The following is a 15,601-nucleotide window of genomic DNA, read 5'->3' as shown; positions in this document are numbered from 1 at the left end:
TTGACCCCTGTTGGCGTGGACGGCGCGGTGCCGGTGAGAGACGCTGCCCTGCCGGCGTGGACGGCGCGGTGCCGGTGAGAGACGCTGCCCTGCCGGTGTGGACGACGCAGTGCTGGTGAGAGATGCTGCCCTGCTGGCATGGACGGCGCGGTGCTGGTGAGAGATGCTGCCCCTGCTGGCGTGGACGGCGCGGTACTGGTGAGAGACGCTGCCCTGCCGGCATGGACGGCGCGGTGCCGGTGAGAGACGCTGCCCTGCCGGCATGGACGGCGCGGTGCCGGTGAGAGACGCTGCCCTGCCGGCGTGGACGGCGCGGTGCCGGTGAGAGACGCTGCCCTGCCGGCATGGACGGCGCGGTGCCGGTGAGAGACGCTGCCCTGCCGGCGTGGACGCCGCGGTGCCGGTGAGAGACGCTGCCCTGCCGGCGTGGACGGCGCTGTGCCGGTGAGAGACGCTGCCCTGCCGGCGTGGACGGCGCGGTGCCGGTGAGAGACGCTGCCCTGCCGGCGTGGACGGCGCGGTGCCGGTGAGAGACGCTGCCCTGCCGGCGTGGACGGCGTGGTGCCGGTGAGGGACGCTGCACTGCCGGCGTGGACGGCGCGGTGCCGGTGAGAGATGCTGCCCTGCCGGCGTGGACGGCGCGGTGCCGGTGAGGGACGCTGCCCTGCTGGCGTGGACGGCGTGGTGCCGGTGAGAGACGCTGCCCTGCTGGCATGGACAGTGCGGTGCTGGTGAGAGATGCTGCCCCTGCTGGCGTGGACGGCGCGGTGCTGGTGAGAGACGCTGTCCTGCCGGCGTGGACGGCGCGGTGCCGGTGAGAGACGCTGCCCTGCCGGCGTGGACGGCGCTGTGCCGGTGAGGGACGCTGCCCTGCCGGCGTGGACGGCGCGGTGCCGGTGAGGGACGCTGCCCTGCCGGCGTGGACGGCGCGGTGCCGGTGAGGGACGCTGCCCTGCCGGCGTGGACGGCGCGGTGCCGGTGAGGGATGCTGCCCTGCCGGCGTGGACGGCGGTTGTCATGCCAGCTCGCCGTGCTAGTTACAAAAACTCCAGCTTGCGTGTGGAGTGGTGCATTGCGCACGTGACCCGTTGCGCTGGGCGCGGGTGATTTCAACCACTGACGCTGGCTGGGACCTGCCTCCCTGAGCCCTGCTCTCTCTCGCCCCTAATTTCAAGAGAACAAGTGGAGCCTCCGCTTGACCAATCCCGTCATTTCGGAGGGAGGGGCTGGCGATATTGGAGGGAGGGGCTGGCGATTCGGAGGGAGGAGCTGGCGATTCAGAGGGAGGGGCTGGCGCCAGTGCTCTCGGCTGTCCGTAACTCCCAGAAGCTCCCTCAGGAATAAGCTGCCGCCCCCCTGGGGAGCGGAGAGAACCTCCCCCCCCGTAATCAGGGGCCCACAGACACACCACAGCCCTCCCCCGCCTCCCGCCATACCGGGGCCCAGGCGGAACAGAAGGGTCAGATTCGAGGCTGTGTCGAGAGAGCTGCGGGACTGAAAATCCACAAGGTGCTGGGTGACCCGTGAGCCAGGGAGGCCAGCGTGCAGGCGACCGACAAGTCTGGGCTGATCAGTTCATCCTGCCGGCTCCGCGCGTCCCCCCCACTTGCTGCCTCGGCATCAGAGGCAGCAAGGGGGGAGCAGGAGCTGGTGCCGGTGAGGAGCTGGCTTAAAAGCCGTCTCCCCTCGAGCACTGGACCCACCTGCCCCCCCACAGCCCTGCTGCTTCCGCTCTGTCGGGGGGGGGGGGCAGGCTGGAGCTGATACATGCAGGCAGAGCAGGCTCCCCTCGCATGCCGGCTCCGTGGACCCACCTGCCCCCGCCCACTTGCTGCCTCCTACAGCGGTGGGGGGGCAGGCAGGAGCCCGTGCTGGGGGAGCTGGCTTGAAAGCAGGCTCCCCCCAGCTCCGGCGCCCTGCTGCTTGCCCACCCGGCGCTGCTGCCTTTGCCAGAGGCAGCAATGTGGGGGCAGGGGAGGCTGCCGGGAAGCAGCCTCTGTCTGCGGCAAGCCTGGGTCCAGAGGCTGCTTCGCAGCAGCACCCCTGTCCATGGGGCCCGAGCTCAGGGTGCGGAGCAGCCTCTGTCTGCAGGGAGCTCGGACCCCCGCGGACAGGGACAGGCGGCCGGTCTGTGCGGGGATCTGGCTTTTGAGGCTCCCTAAGAGGGGCCGGAGCGCATTGGCTGCCGGCCCCACCCCGGGGCCTGTGGAACAGTCCTGTCACTACTGAGGTTTCCTGCGGTTCCGCGACTGTTCGATTCACCATCGCTGACACCCCTGCTCTGGGGGAAGGTCGGTCAGTCGGACCACGGGTGCGCCGGCCGCGTGGCTCCCGGGGACGGGGACATGGTGTCCCAGCCCTGCCGGGACAGGCCGCCATGTGGGGATAGCTGGGGGGGAGCCGAGAGTGAAGCCGACTCGGCTGCTGTCGTTGCCCGAGGGGAATGGGGCACCGAGGTGCTGCCAGACTGTGCGAGCGAAGGCCGGCGGGAGTCGGACCTGCCCTGCGCTCCCCGTCCCTGCCCCCCGGGCGCACGGCTCTGCGGCCCCAACTCCAGCTCTGCCCTTGTCTCCCTCCGCAGCGTCGCTGCTGAAGCTCTGGTACCGGGAGCTGGAGGAGCCGCTGATCCCCCACGAGTTCTACGAACAGTGCATCACCCACTACGAGAACCCCGAGGCGGCCATCGCCGTCATCCACTCCCTGCCCAGGATCAACAAAACGGTGCTCTGCTACCTCATCCGCTTCCTGCAGGTAGGCGGGGCCACCCCAGCCGGGGGCACCCTCGGGCGGGCTGATCCCGGCCCCGTGACGGCGGGCGAAGGCCTCGTCACTCAGCCCCCCGCTGGCATTGCCTCGGCGCTTCCTGGGTTGTGGGGTTGCCGCCGCGCCGGCCAGGAGACCGAGACGCGCCGCGACACCGTTACCCCTCGCGCACGTCACGTGGCAGCGGGGACGCTCGCTGCCCGTCCTCCCTGCCCAGAGCCAGGCTCAGCATAGCCCCCCTGCCCCTCCCCGATGTCTCCTCTCCTGGGCAGACGCAGCTCACAGCGGGCAGCCCAGCCAGAGCGGAGAGACCGGCGGAGCCTGCGCTCGCTCGACGGCTTGGGGCGTGTCCGCCAGTGTCTCCCCCAGGCGAGCACACGTCTGCGCGGGGGGGTGAAAACCATCAGAGCAGCCACCTGCCTGCCGCAGCCTCACCAGGGACTCGCCTCGCGGGAGGCCTCCTGCCTTTGCCTCGCGCCCCCTCTGGCGCCCACTTCCCCCCTCGCAGGGACCAGCCCCGTCTCGGGCCCTCTGCCTGGGTCTCCTGTGGCCAAGGGGCAACACTCCAGTCCCCTTCCCAGGTTCATCTCTCGGCCACAGGCCGGCCATGCTCCTGGGGCCCCCGGGCCTTTTCCTGCTGGGAGTCCAGGCCCCACGTCCCTGGCTTCCTGCCCCTCGCGGGCATCTCATTCCTGGTCCCCGCAGGGCCCAGCCAGGGCCCCTCTCTGCGCTAGGGCCCCCCAGCCAGGGCCCCTCTCCGCCCTAGGGCCCCCCAGCCAGGGCCCCTCTCCCCCTGGGGCCCCCAGCCAGGGCCCCTCTCTGCGCTAGGGCCCCCCAGCCAGGGCCCCTCTCCCCCTGGGGCCCCCAGCCAGGGCCCCTCTCCACCCTAGGGCCCCCCAGCCAGGGCCCCTCTCCCTCTGGGGCCCCCCCCAGCCAGGGCCCCTCTCCACCCTGGGGCCCCCCAGCCAGGGCCCCTCTCCCCCTGGGGTCCCCCCCAGCCAGGGCCCCTCTCCCCCCTAGGGCCCCCCAACCAGGGCCCCTCTCCGCCCTGGGGCCCCCATCCAGGGCCCCTCTCCACCCTAGTCCCCCCAGCCAGGGCCCCTCTCCGCCCTAGTGCCCCCCAGCCAGGGCCCCTCTCCCCCTGGGGCCCCCCCCAGCCAGGGCCCCTCTCCGCCCTAGGCCCCCCAGCCAGGGCCCCTCTCCACCCTGGGGCCCCCCAGCCAGGGCCCCTCTCCGCCCTGGGCCCCCCCCCCAGCCAGGGCCCCTCTCTGCCCTGGGGCCCCCGCAGGAGCTGACCCTGCTCCTATCGCTCTGCTCTCTGGCCATGGCCAATCCCAACCACCCGTCTTCACGCCCTCCCGCTGGACTTGGTCCCTGAGTAGCTGTGGTCCCCCCCGGAGCTGAGCACAGACCTGTCCAAGCCAATCCTTGAAAGCAATGGGCCCCGTAACGAGGAGCCCCCGTGCCGGTCCCAGCAGGGTTACTACCTAGCTCCTCTCTGGTGCTGTGTCCCCCTTAGCAGGCCCTCGCCTTGGGGGTGCAGTGTCCCGCACGACCGGGCTGGGGGGCCTCTGGGCTCTGTGCAGCCCCTGGCACGACGGGGCCCTGGCCTCAGCCAGGACTAGGGATGGAAGCGACTAGCGGACTCTCCGATGGGCATGTGCTCACTGCACAGTCGGCTAGTGACTCGATCAGCCCCCCCCCCCCGTGCCTCTATCAGAGAAAGGCAGCAAGGGGAGCCGGAGCTGGTGCCGGTGCCGGGGGAGCTGGTTTAAAGCTGGCTCCCCCCAGCACCGTCTCCGTGGCGGAGGTGGGCGGGGGAGCGGGCGGCGCGTCCACCTTTGAACGGTAGCGAGAGCCCAGCAGCGCCTGCAGACGGGGGGCCTGGCTGGGGCGGGGCCCTGATCCGAGTCGCCGCGCCTGGAGGCTGCGGGGCCAGCGGAGGGGCGGGCAGGCTCCCGGGGGACCGTTGTGCGGCGGGGAGGGGCCGTTCTCGGCGCGCTGTGACCTCTCTCCCTCCCCAGGTGTTCGTTCAGCCGGCTAACGTGGCCGTCACCAAGATGGACGTCAACAACCTGGCCATGGTGATGGCCCCCAACTGCCTGCGCTGCCAGTCGGACGACCCGCGGATCATCTTCGAGAACACCCGCAAGGAGATGTCCTTCATCCGGGTGCTGATCCAGCACCTGGACACCAGCGTCATGGAGGGGGTCCTATAGCAGCGAGCAGGGGGAGGAGCCAAACCAAATCTGACGACGACCACCCCCCACCCCACCCCTAGACCCAGGTCAATCAGCCAATGAGAACGAGCCAGACCCCACGCAGGGGAGGCGCTGGGCAGCCGGGGGCAGGGCCTCTCGCCCCGTCCCGCCCTTGCGGCCTGGCCCCGTCCCACCTCTCGCCCTAGCAGCGGGGGTGGCGGGGGGATCCGGCCGGTGCCCCTGGCCAAACGGCTGGTGCCCCCTGGAGAGGCGCCCGGCGTCCAAGGCCTGCGGGCACGGTGGGGTGGGATGCCAGGCCCTGCACCGTGCGTCTGGCCAGTCCCCACGGGCCCAAGTGGCGTGTGCTCCCTGGGGGCAGGGCCTGGCGGGGCGTGTGTGGGGGGGGCGTTTCAGATGGCGGTGGGGCAAAGGGGGAGATGAGAACGCGCCCGCGAGCATCGCCTCGGCCTCAGAGCTCCTGCCTGGGGCCAGTGCTGGCCGGGAGGCCGGTCTCTAGGCAGGGACTGCAGGGGGGTTGCTTGGGAGCTGGGGGGGGGCCGTGCGGGAACATTCGGGTGCCCAGTGACCCTGTGGGGGGGCGGAGGGGACCAAAACCCGCTCCACGTTCTCAGGGCAAAGGCTGTGGCTGGGAGTCTCCATGCACCAGCCCCGCGGGCAGCCGGTGACGTCGCCTCCCCTCCTGCCCTCCCCTTCCCCCGCTGCTGGGCCGATGGCAGCGTCGACGGAGCAGGGAAAGGAAGTGGGGCTGGGTCCCAAACCGGAGCCCTCTCGGGGGCCTCTGTGCCTCAACCAGAGCCCCCCAGCGGCTTGGGCAAGGCCGGAAGCTGCAGCTGCCTCGATGGGCGCGTCCTGGCCTTTCTGTCCCGGGAGGGGCGGGTTCATTTGCTGCTGGGGCGGCACCAGGCTCGGTGGGCGCAGGTTCGGCTACGGCTCGGCAACCCCCCACCCAAGCTGGTTGCAGGCGACCGCCCGTCTCCCCCTGGAGCTTAGCCCGCGCAGGCAGGGCCCGGCCCCTCGGAGCCGCCCGCGGAGGGAACAGGCGGGGGAGACGAACGCCCGTCAGTTCCAGCTCCGCTCCCCTGCGTGTGGGCAGGGCGAGGTCATCGCCCCGTGGATCAGCCCTGGGCCGCCCTCGCGGATTTCCAAGCGGGCGCTGCGAGGCCCGACCCCGTTCGCTGGCCCAGCCCTGCGCTGGCGGGAGTGCGTGAGGAGAGCCCCGAGGAGCCGGCGCCACTGGAGCAACCCGCCTGCCAAGCCCTTCTACAGGTGCCTCTTCCTCTCCCGGCAGTGCCGAGCTGGGCCCTGGCAGCGGGCAGGGTGTGGGCCGGGCTCTCGGCCGGGCACTGTCCTCAGCCCCGGGCAGGGGCGCCGGTTCCGGGCGGCCCAGAGAGACCGAGGGGCCCTCGTCGCCTCTCAAAGGCTGCACGCTTGGGTCCTGCCTGTGAAAATCCCCCCCGGCAACCCCTGGCATCGGCCCAGCCGGGCATCGGCAGCGTGTGGGACGCGGCGCTGCGGCTCGGGGCCGGAACCGAGCCCACCTCAGCCGCGCTTTCTCGCTGGCCTCCCGCCGGGGCGCTCCGCCGTTGACGGCTGCCGTCGGGGAAATGGCTGCGGTCCAGCTCGCTCCTGCCTCCGACGTCGCTTCTTGGGACAGGCAGCCCCATTCAGGCCAGACTCCGGATTGTGAGCATCCCCGGGCTCTGGCGCCATCCCCAGTCAGCCCCTGGGCCCGGCCCACGCTCCAGACCCCGGCTCCATCCGTCTTTCCCTGAGGCCAGGTCCGTCCTACAGCCCTGGGGCCCGCCCGGATTAACAGGGAGTCCAGCTCAGGACACGGCCAGAGCCACCCCGGAGCAGCCCGGCGGTGAGCCTGAGCTGCGCCTCCGAGGCTCTCGGCGCGGCCCCGGGTCCCTGCTTTTCCAAGCTCCCCCGTCAAACCCGGAGCTCCTGGCTCGCGCCCCGCCCCCGCTGCGGGAGAGTGAACCCTGGAGGGTTGGTGCTCGGCAGGGATGCTGTGCCCGGCCACGCAGCTTTACAGTTCTCCATGTTAACGCTGCTCTGGGCCCGTCGCCCCGCGCTGCTCAGCAGGGGAACCGGGCCGTGTGTCTGGCCGGGCGGCGATTCAGCAACGCGGGGGCAGGTGACGGGCCACGAGGATCCCCGTGTGCACCGAGGGATTGTTAGCTCAGCGGCAGGGCAGAGACTGCTCCCCCCGCGCCCCCTCAGCCTGCTTCCCAGCCAGCCGTCAGTGGCCCCCATCTCGCCCCGCACGGCCCCAGTCTGCCCACGGGCCCTCCGGCCTCGCTGCGCCTTGCGCTCCGCCCACCCTGCCATCCGGCAGTGGCAGGCAGCTGGCTCCCCGGGGCCGCTCCAGGCGGCAGCGTGCCGTGGCCGGTGCCCACCAGCGGCGCTCCCGGGAGCCTGCAGCATGCCAGCCGGGCAGTGCCCCCCCCCCCGAGGCGGCCTCGCCCGGAGAGAAAAGAGCAAAGGGGCCTGGCCGGGCCCCCGCCCCGCATCTGGCCGTGCCTCTCGGGCCTGGGCAGTCGGGTTGGTGGCTGAGCCCTGGCTGCGCGGGGCAGTGAGGGAGCAGCCGCGGGGTCTCCATGGCACCGGGGGGGCATCGGGCCGGCCTGGGCTCGCGTCCCCACAGGAGCAACGTGCTGCCCTCTGGGACCGAAGTGGTGGGTGGAGGCAGCGCAGGCGCTGGGGGGACAGTGACACTCGCAGGCAGGAGAGCCCAGCCGGGATTGCCCTGCCATCCTCCCCGGGGCATTTCCCTTCCTCCGGCCAGGGAAGGAGCCAGCCCTGCTGCTAGGGACAGGCTGGGCTCGAGCGGGGCCGGGCACTGTGGGCATGTCTCCCCGTGGGAGCGCGAGCCCAGAAGGCACCGCAAGGGGGAGCTGCTGCTGCCCACAAGGCCCTCGGCCGCGAGGACCCGGGCCTGGATATTTCGACTTTCTTTCCCTCCTCTCGCCTCCTGGCCGCGACGGGGGAGGCACCGGACACGCTCAGGCTTGGGCTGGCCCTCCTGCGGCGAGGAGTTCCACAGTCCACCAAGGAGGCTGCACCCCAGAGGCCAGCAAGACTTCCCGGAGGAGGGGCCGTGTGTCATCCTGCTCCCTGGCTGGCAGCTCTCAGCAGCTGCTTCGTTATTGCCCTGAAGCCCCCTGGGGTGGGCGTCCTTGGGAGCCCCCCAGCAGCTGGGCCACCCCGAGAGATTAGCCCCGGGGTGTTTTCACAGCTTCCCGCCGGTGGCTCGCTCAGTGAAAGGGACAGAACCAGCCAGCCCGTCCCGGCAAGAGAGGAGATGGGCCTCGGAGCCTGCTGGGGAGGGACGGGGCTCACCCCGTGCCCGGAGCCGTGGACGATGGTGGTGCCACGCAGGAGCCGAGACACGATTCCCTCCAGGCAGCTACAAAGAGCAAGTGCCTTCGGCTCCCTGGGGGAAGCCGCTGCCGCCAGCAGGGAGCCAGCCCCAGCAGCAAACGCCCACCCTGCCCACCCGCCTGCCGGGCAAGGCCGCCGTGCCGGTGCTGTGTCCTCGGTCTCTGCAGCCCCGGGAGAGCAGCGTGTCCCCCTCGGGGTGGGACCGATTGACTAACCCTGCTCCTGGCTCCGATCTCCCCCGGGGGCGCTGGCCTGGGCTTGGCGTCCTCAGCCCGGCAGCGTGAGGTCACCCCTTCCTCCCCAGCTCACCACCCGCCCACCGGGTTCCAGCCCCACCCCTGCAGTGCTGACTCCCCGCACCCGGTCCCGGGCTGCGGCGCTGCTGGGCTGGGGCCTGAGCTCGGGGACCCCGAGGGGGAAGGGCCCCGGCCCCAGCCTGTGCATTTCCACTGCAGTTAAACCGCCCCTCGCCGGACCCCCAGCCGGACCGGACGCTGCCTGCGGGGCGGACGGACCCCTGTGTCTGGCTGCTGTGGGGCTTGTAAATACTCCCAAGGGCTGTCACCCACTCACAGACGCTCCAGACGCTGCCGTAGACCAAAGGGGGGTGCGGAGGGTCCCGTCCACGTCTTGTCCCGAGGGAAACTCCCCTCCAGGCACGGTTCTGCCCGCGGGGCCCTGCTCCTTCGGGGAGGGGGCTGGGCTTTCCCCCGGGGCTCCCTTCTGGCCCCAGGCCTAGGGCAGTGGGGGAGAGTGGTGCCAGCCCTGCGCAGTCCAGGGAGCCCCAGGGCTCGGCGGGCCCAGACCCCCGCTGCGGGAGGGAGCTGCCGGCACGGCGGAAGGTTTGTGTAGCCGGGTTGCGGCTCGAGCCGCAGGCTGGCAATGGAGCCGCGTTGGCCTGTCCCGGCGGCCGTCTCCAGAGAACGGGCCTGAGGGGAGCTGCGCCGAGGCCCCGCAGGGCAGGCCGCTCCCCCAGGCTGCGACGAGTCGCGCTGCGCTGGGTCCAAAAGCCAAAACGGCAGAGGCCCCCGGCCTGGCCCCGTCCGGCTGGGCAAAGCCTCCTTTCGGGGCCCAGCCACTTTGCTGCTTCTGGGCCCCGCCCTGGGAGCCGTCGAGGGCCCCTCCGATTCCTCGGGGTCTGTCGGGGTGCTCGGCCCGTCTCAGGGCAGGACCCTCAATCAGCAACAACCCCCCCAGCCCTCGCCGGGGCTCGCCTAGACCTGCCTGCGCAATCCCAGGGGGTGCAGCCTGGCTGTACGGTGGGAGAGGCTGGTCCAGGTTGGCCTGACGCCCCCGCCGGGTTTCTAGGTGAGAGGGCCCCGGGGACTCTGCACAGGGCGGATTTTAGCAGACGATTTTCCAAACGGAAGAGGCCTCCCAGACACTGAAGCCATCGCCCCCGGCAGGGCAGGGAGGCGGCCGTTCCAGAAGCAGGGTCTAGAGCGGCCCCGGCCACGGGAGAGCGAGCGATGGGCAGGGAGAGATTATTTTTATTTAGCACGTTCCTGTTACGGCGCGGCCCAGGCCAGTGACATTATAGAGAGATATAAGAGAGATTTACATAGTACAAATCGCTAATGACATAGTTTTAAAGCCAGATGCTATTTATCGTTAGAGCCTTCGTCCGTCGTCCTTTCGTTGCACAAGACTTTGCTTTTGTCCCAGTTTGTTGGGGGGCGCTTTCCATTGCAGGGTTTCTTCACGGCTTCTGACCAAAAAGTACTTCTCCTTCCCCTGGGCCCTGGGGAGAAGGGCCCCTCGGCAGCCCCGGTAGGGACAGGGCCTTCTCTGGCGCTCACTCCACTCAGTCGACTGCCCGGGCCGCTCGGTGGTTCCAGGCGGGTTGATTTGCTTTAGCGTTCCCGGTTTCCATGGACCCATCGGGCCGTTCCCAGCAAGAGCAGGAGGTTTTCCCAAGGTGGGGACTGGAATTGAAGCCTGAACAGGCTCGTCCCGTTGAACCAAATTCTAGTTCTGGTCTCATTCCCCCCAAGCGTGGGCTTTTCCTCTGGATTTACGCCGGCCTGCGATCGGGGCTAGATCCGGCCCCCGTGGGAGTTTACCTTGACTCGGTGGGACTAAACCAGGGAGACCTGATCTGAATCCTAGTGCACGGGGAGTGGGGCTTTGACCCCGATTCTCCCCTCGGCTCCAACTTGGCTCAGCTCCAGACAGAAGTTGTACAGAGATTTTTTTTTAGCTCTTTTGATCTCCTTCGACGCTCCGGAGCCGATTCTCCTCCGTCCTCTTAAGTTTGGGTTTTCTTTGGGGACGGAACCGGCTTTTCTCCAGCTTTGTACGTTTCCGATGTTCTGACTTGGTTCTCCTCGTCCTCATAAAATCGGTTTGTCCCCACGATTTTCTAGATCCGTTTTTTAGACTTGAGTTTTTATTTATTAAAAAAAAAAACCCCAAGCCCAAACCAAACCACCAATCGCCAGGCCAGGAGGGAGCCAGACAGTCCGGGCACTGCTCAGGACCAAACCAAACCACCAATCGCCAGGCCAGGAGGGAGCCAGACAGTCCGGGCACTGCTCAGGAGGGCACGTGCGGCAGGAGATTCATTCTCCATCAGTGGGCTCCCCCGGGATCTGTTCCAAATGACCCCCCCGAAAGTGGCACTTGCTTTTTAACCCCTCAGTGACTGACCACTGATGTGCCCAGCACTGAAAGCAGGAGCGTGCTGGGCAACCCCAATTCTGCTTCCCGGCCGGGGGGTCTCCCAGTGGGGCAGCCGCCTGTTGGCAGCATAGAGCCGGCCTGTGTCCGTGCTGCTGTCCCGGACATTCAGTCTGGCACCTCTCCCCCGACAATCCAGGAACTGGGTCTGATTCTCCTCCCACCTCTCCCCGCCCAGCTCCATAGCCCCCCCCACGTTTACACCTGTGAGAGCTCCCAGGCCGGCCCGCCTTACTGCCACGACTACCCGGGCTGGCCCTTGTGGGTGGGCCCCAGAGCACGGGGCGATTTCCAGTCAAAGGGCCGGATTCTGGGCTCGCGTGCCAATCCGGGGCGAGTGCGTGGAACTGGCTGGGCCCGATCCTGCATTGACACCCATCCAGAGCGACTCCAGCCCCTTGAGCGGAGGCGACGTGCGAGCAGAACCGGGCCCAGTGGAGTTCCTCAGAGCGGGACCAGCCGGGCCGAGATCAGGGCCCCTCGGCTGGTGAGTCCTTGGCCCGCCTGTGGCCGGAGCCAGCCCCTGCAGATGGAGTCCCCGTGTTGCCCCGGGCCTGGGATCACAGGGCTCGTTGCTGGACACTGGGTTTCTGTCTCGTTTTCGTTCCTTTCGAGTGTCAGTGAATTTCAGAGTCCAGGATCCCCTCCCCCACCCGTTTTCCTTGGACAATCATCTCAGGCAATGGGCAGGCTGCAAGCAAGGCACCCGAAGGGAAACAGACGAGCCCAGGCGCGCTCTGCCCTGCACATCACGGCATGTGTGTACGACATGCTGAGTAACCTTTGACCTTTAACGCCACGGGCCTCGAAGGCGATTCGGGGGGCAACCTACTGTGTAACGTTGTCTGACTAGCTGTAATTCTGACGCATGGACGGGTAGAGGCCACTCCATGTTGTGTGAATAAAGCTCCGTACGGACGTTCTCCTGCGCTGGGTGCATCCTTTGTGTTGCATGTCTGCAGGGCCCCTTGGCTGGGGGGTAACGGCACAGCCTCCTCGGCACAGCTCGGGGCCAGCTTCCACCACCAGGACTTCGACCACCAGGACTTCAAGAACAAAGGACCCTGCCACTCAGCCTTATGAAGGAATCCCATTAGCTGGTAGCAGTAGTGGGTTGTTATCCTCCAGCTGGATGCACGCACTCTGCCGGTGGGTCCAGTAACCTTAGAGGTCTGCAGTGAGCCTGAGTCTGTCCTTAGTGTCAGGGTCTCCATCAACTTCAGGGGAACCTTTCCTGATTCATCCCATTGGGAGACTCACCCACCCCTGAACTATAGCCAGCGCTGGGTAGGAAGCAGCAGCTGGTCACTACACTGGGGAGGTGGAATGGGATTAGCTGAGTTGGGATCCAGCAAAGTATCTTGGGTTGCACCCACCTCCTGGGGATCTTCACAGCCCGGGGGGGGGGGGGGGGCAGGAGCCTCCGTTTTGGCCTCTTCTTCTACTGGAGCCTTGGAGCAGGTGGCAAAGCACCAGCTGGCAGCGAGTGCAAAGCCAGGAGCCTGGAGCCCGCTGGGATGGGATGGGCATGAACCAGCCAGGGGGGCAGCAGGTGCATGTGCTGTGAAATCACTGGGAGTTTCTGTGCCCTGGGGGTGGCAGGATGGATGGGGAAGGACTGGAGTTCCTCTAGCCTCGGTTCACCTCTCCGCTGGCCACCGCGGGGCAGCCCTGCATCCCACTGGCAGCTCAGACTCCACGGCACTCTGAGCACCGGATCCCCCAGGGCTAGCGCAGAGCAAAGGGGCACGCCGGGTCCCTCTGAGTGCCACCAGCTGGGTGAGTGGTGGCGGGGGGAGCATGGCCGCAGCCTCCCAAAGAACCCCGGCACCCCGGCCCTGCCCGCCACTCCTGGGGCCATCAGGAGCAGGCGATGCAATGGGCAGCAGGCAGCCAGGCTGAGGCGGCTAAGGTGGTGACTTTCACACACACAGGCGGTGACTGTCTCACACACACACATGCACACACACAGGCGGTGACTGTCACACACACACATGCACACACACAGGCGGTGACTGTCACACACGCGGTGACTGTCTCACACACACACAGGCAGTGACTGTCTCACACACACACACAGACGGTGACTGTCTCACACGCACATGCACACACACACAGGCGATGACTGTCACACGCGGTGACTGTCTCACACACACACACACACATGCACACAAACAGGCAGTGACTGTCACACACACACACACAGGCGGTGACTGTCACACACGTGCACACACAGGCAGTGACTCTCACACACATGCACACACACAGGCGGTGACTGTCACACACGTGGTGACTGTCTCACGTGCACACACAGGCAGTGACTGTCTCACACACATGCACACACAGGCGGTGACTCACATGCACACACACAGGCAGTGACTGTCTCACATGCACACACAGGTGGTGACTGTCTCGCACACGCACACACAGGTGGTGACTGTCTCACACGCACATGCACGCACACACAGGCGGTGACTGTCTCACGCACACACAGCCATTCTAGGGCAAAACGACCTCACGTGGCTTCTGAAGCTAAAACTCGGGGTCCAGGAGCCCCAGGGCCACCGATCTGACTCCAAGTAGCTGGGGGTAGGGACTGTCTCATCCGCTTTGTCCCAGGTTCTGCATCCTGTTTGCCTGTGGTGCTCCCACAGATGCCCCAGGATCTGTGGAGTAAGGATGGCCTGGTGGGTCAGGCGCTGGCTGGTCCCACAGCACCAGGTGCGGCCCACGGCTCTGCTGTACGGTTGGCTCGTGACCTCGGCTGGGGACACATCCCAAGGGCCACGTGCGCGTGGGGTGCTGAGCATGCGGGAAGTCTGGCCTGACATGAGACCCGAGTCTGCACATTTGCCCACATTGCAGGTGTGCCGGGGTGAGGTCACAGACGACCCCTCGGGGGCTCCTCCTGGAGTGCTGCCATGGCCACTGCCACTCGCCTTCCCGCTCTCTGGGCCTCCTCACCGCCCGGTCCTGCTGGGCCAGCTCCCTGGTCTCCCCCAGCCAAGGCCCCGAGCTGAGGTCCCTGCCCCTGCCGAGAAGCAGCACAGACACTGAACCACTTCAGGTCCAAGGAGAGTGCAGTTTAGGGCCCAGCCTCCGGAGAGAACACCCCCAGGTGGGATCAAACCCCAGAGAATTAGGTGAGCCCCGTTAGCAATCAAAGGAGGAATGTGCACGCTGGTCCCCCCCCCCCCCCCCCCCCCCCCCCCCCCCGGTAACAATCGCTTACACTGGGTTTGATAGAAAATAAAAATGGTTTTCTGATGTGGAATCAGTAGGATTGAAGTGCTAAGAAGTGAAAGTAGCAGAGCAAAGTCGGTTACAAATGAAAAGAAGCAAAACCAGCTTGGCTGATTCTCCACTGAAACCTCAGTGCAAACTTCAACTCACCGGAAACCCTCTTTTCCAGCTGCCCCCAAACCAGGGCTGTCGTCCACGCCCTGGGGTCCCTGGCTGCGTGTCAGGGCCTCTAGGTGCTAATGCGATAGGAGAGCAGCTGAGGACTCCTACAGCTCATCCTGATGGCCAGACCCTGCCCCCTGCATCCCCAAGGGACCCCCCACCACCACCTTCCTCAGCAGCAGCAACGGGCAGGCCCCCTGGGTGGGCTGGGCCAGGCCCGGTGGGATGTGGTGCCAGGGGACACTGGTGGCCAAAGAGGGGACATGCATGGGGGAGCTGGGCAAGCCAGGAGTGTGGGGCAGGCTGGGGGCACTGAGCTCACGGAAGGGCCGGGCAGCGTGAAGTGGGGGGGGGGTAATATGGGGCAGAGCACAGAGTTCGGGCAGAGTTGGGGGACGTGTGGGGTTGGCAGGCCCAGGAAGGTGCTAACGTGGGGGTGGATGATGGGGGCAGAAGCTGTAATTGGAGAGGGCAATGGGGGCAGGGTGGTATTGGGGAATGAGGGGGGAGGAGCGGTGGGGGGGACGCTGCAGCAGAGCAGAGGCAATAGGACTGGGGGCAGATGGGGAGTGAGGGGGCAGTAGTTGGGGAGCAATGGGGCAGGGAGGGGGGCAGGGGGCAGAGGGGGCCAGGAGCGATGGGGGGGCGCTGCAGCAGGAGGGGCCCGAGCAATGGAGGGTGGACGGGGGGGGGGGGGAGGAAGGCAGTAGTTGGGGTGCAATGGGGGCAGAGCGGGGGGGGGGGAAGGGCAGGTTGATGGGGGGTGCTAAAGTGGGGGGGGCGAGGGGGGCCGGGCAGGGGCGGTGCTGCTGCAAGTGGGGGTGATGGGGGGGCTGTGCAGCAGGGGGTCAGGGAGTGATGGGGGGCGGACGGGGGGGGGGGAGCTATGGGGGCAGGGCGGTAGTTGGGCGCCCTGGGGCGGGGCGGTAACGGGGGTCTGAGGGCGGGGCGGGGCGGGGCGAGGCGGAGGGGGCGGGGCGGTCACGGGGGGGGGGGGCCCTGGGGGCGGGGCGAGGCGGAGGGGGCGGGGCGGTCACGGGGGGGGGGGGAGCGGGGGGGCGGGGCGGTCACGGGGGCCCTGGGGGCGGGGCGAGTCGGAGGGGGCGGGGGGAGGGGGGCCCTGGGGGCGGGGCGAGGCGGAGGGG

The 15,601-nt window shown here is 68.0% G+C and overlaps 1 protein-coding gene across 6 annotated transcripts in view; it reads left to right on the top strand.

The window, feature by feature from the left end:
* The window catches only part of ARHGAP39 (Rho GTPase activating protein 39), a 360,347-nt gene extending 348,366 nt beyond the window's left edge, over positions 1–11,981 (top strand). For all 6 annotated transcript variants that reach the window (XM_075919971.2, XM_075919969.2, XM_075919970.2 and 3 more), the window contains 2 exons: positions 2,582–2,751; positions 4,788–11,981. In XM_075919971.2, the coding sequence (XP_075776086.2) occupies positions 2,582–2,751; positions 4,788–4,982 (365 nt within the window). In that variant the 3' untranslated portion in view covers positions 4,983–11,981. The remainder of the gene's footprint in view (positions 1–2,581; positions 2,752–4,787) is intronic.
* The last annotated feature ends 3,620 nt before the right edge of the window (positions 11,982–15,601 follow it).

This window comes from Pelodiscus sinensis, chromosome 2 (genome assembly GCF_052426305.1).
Source record: "Pelodiscus sinensis isolate ZL-2025 chromosome 2, ASM5242630v1, whole genome shotgun sequence".
Lineage (NCBI taxonomy): Eukaryota > Metazoa > Chordata > Testudines > Trionychidae > Pelodiscus > Pelodiscus sinensis.
The sequence above is the reverse complement of the archived record's forward strand: the minus strand, read 5'-3'. Positions and strand labels throughout refer to the sequence as shown.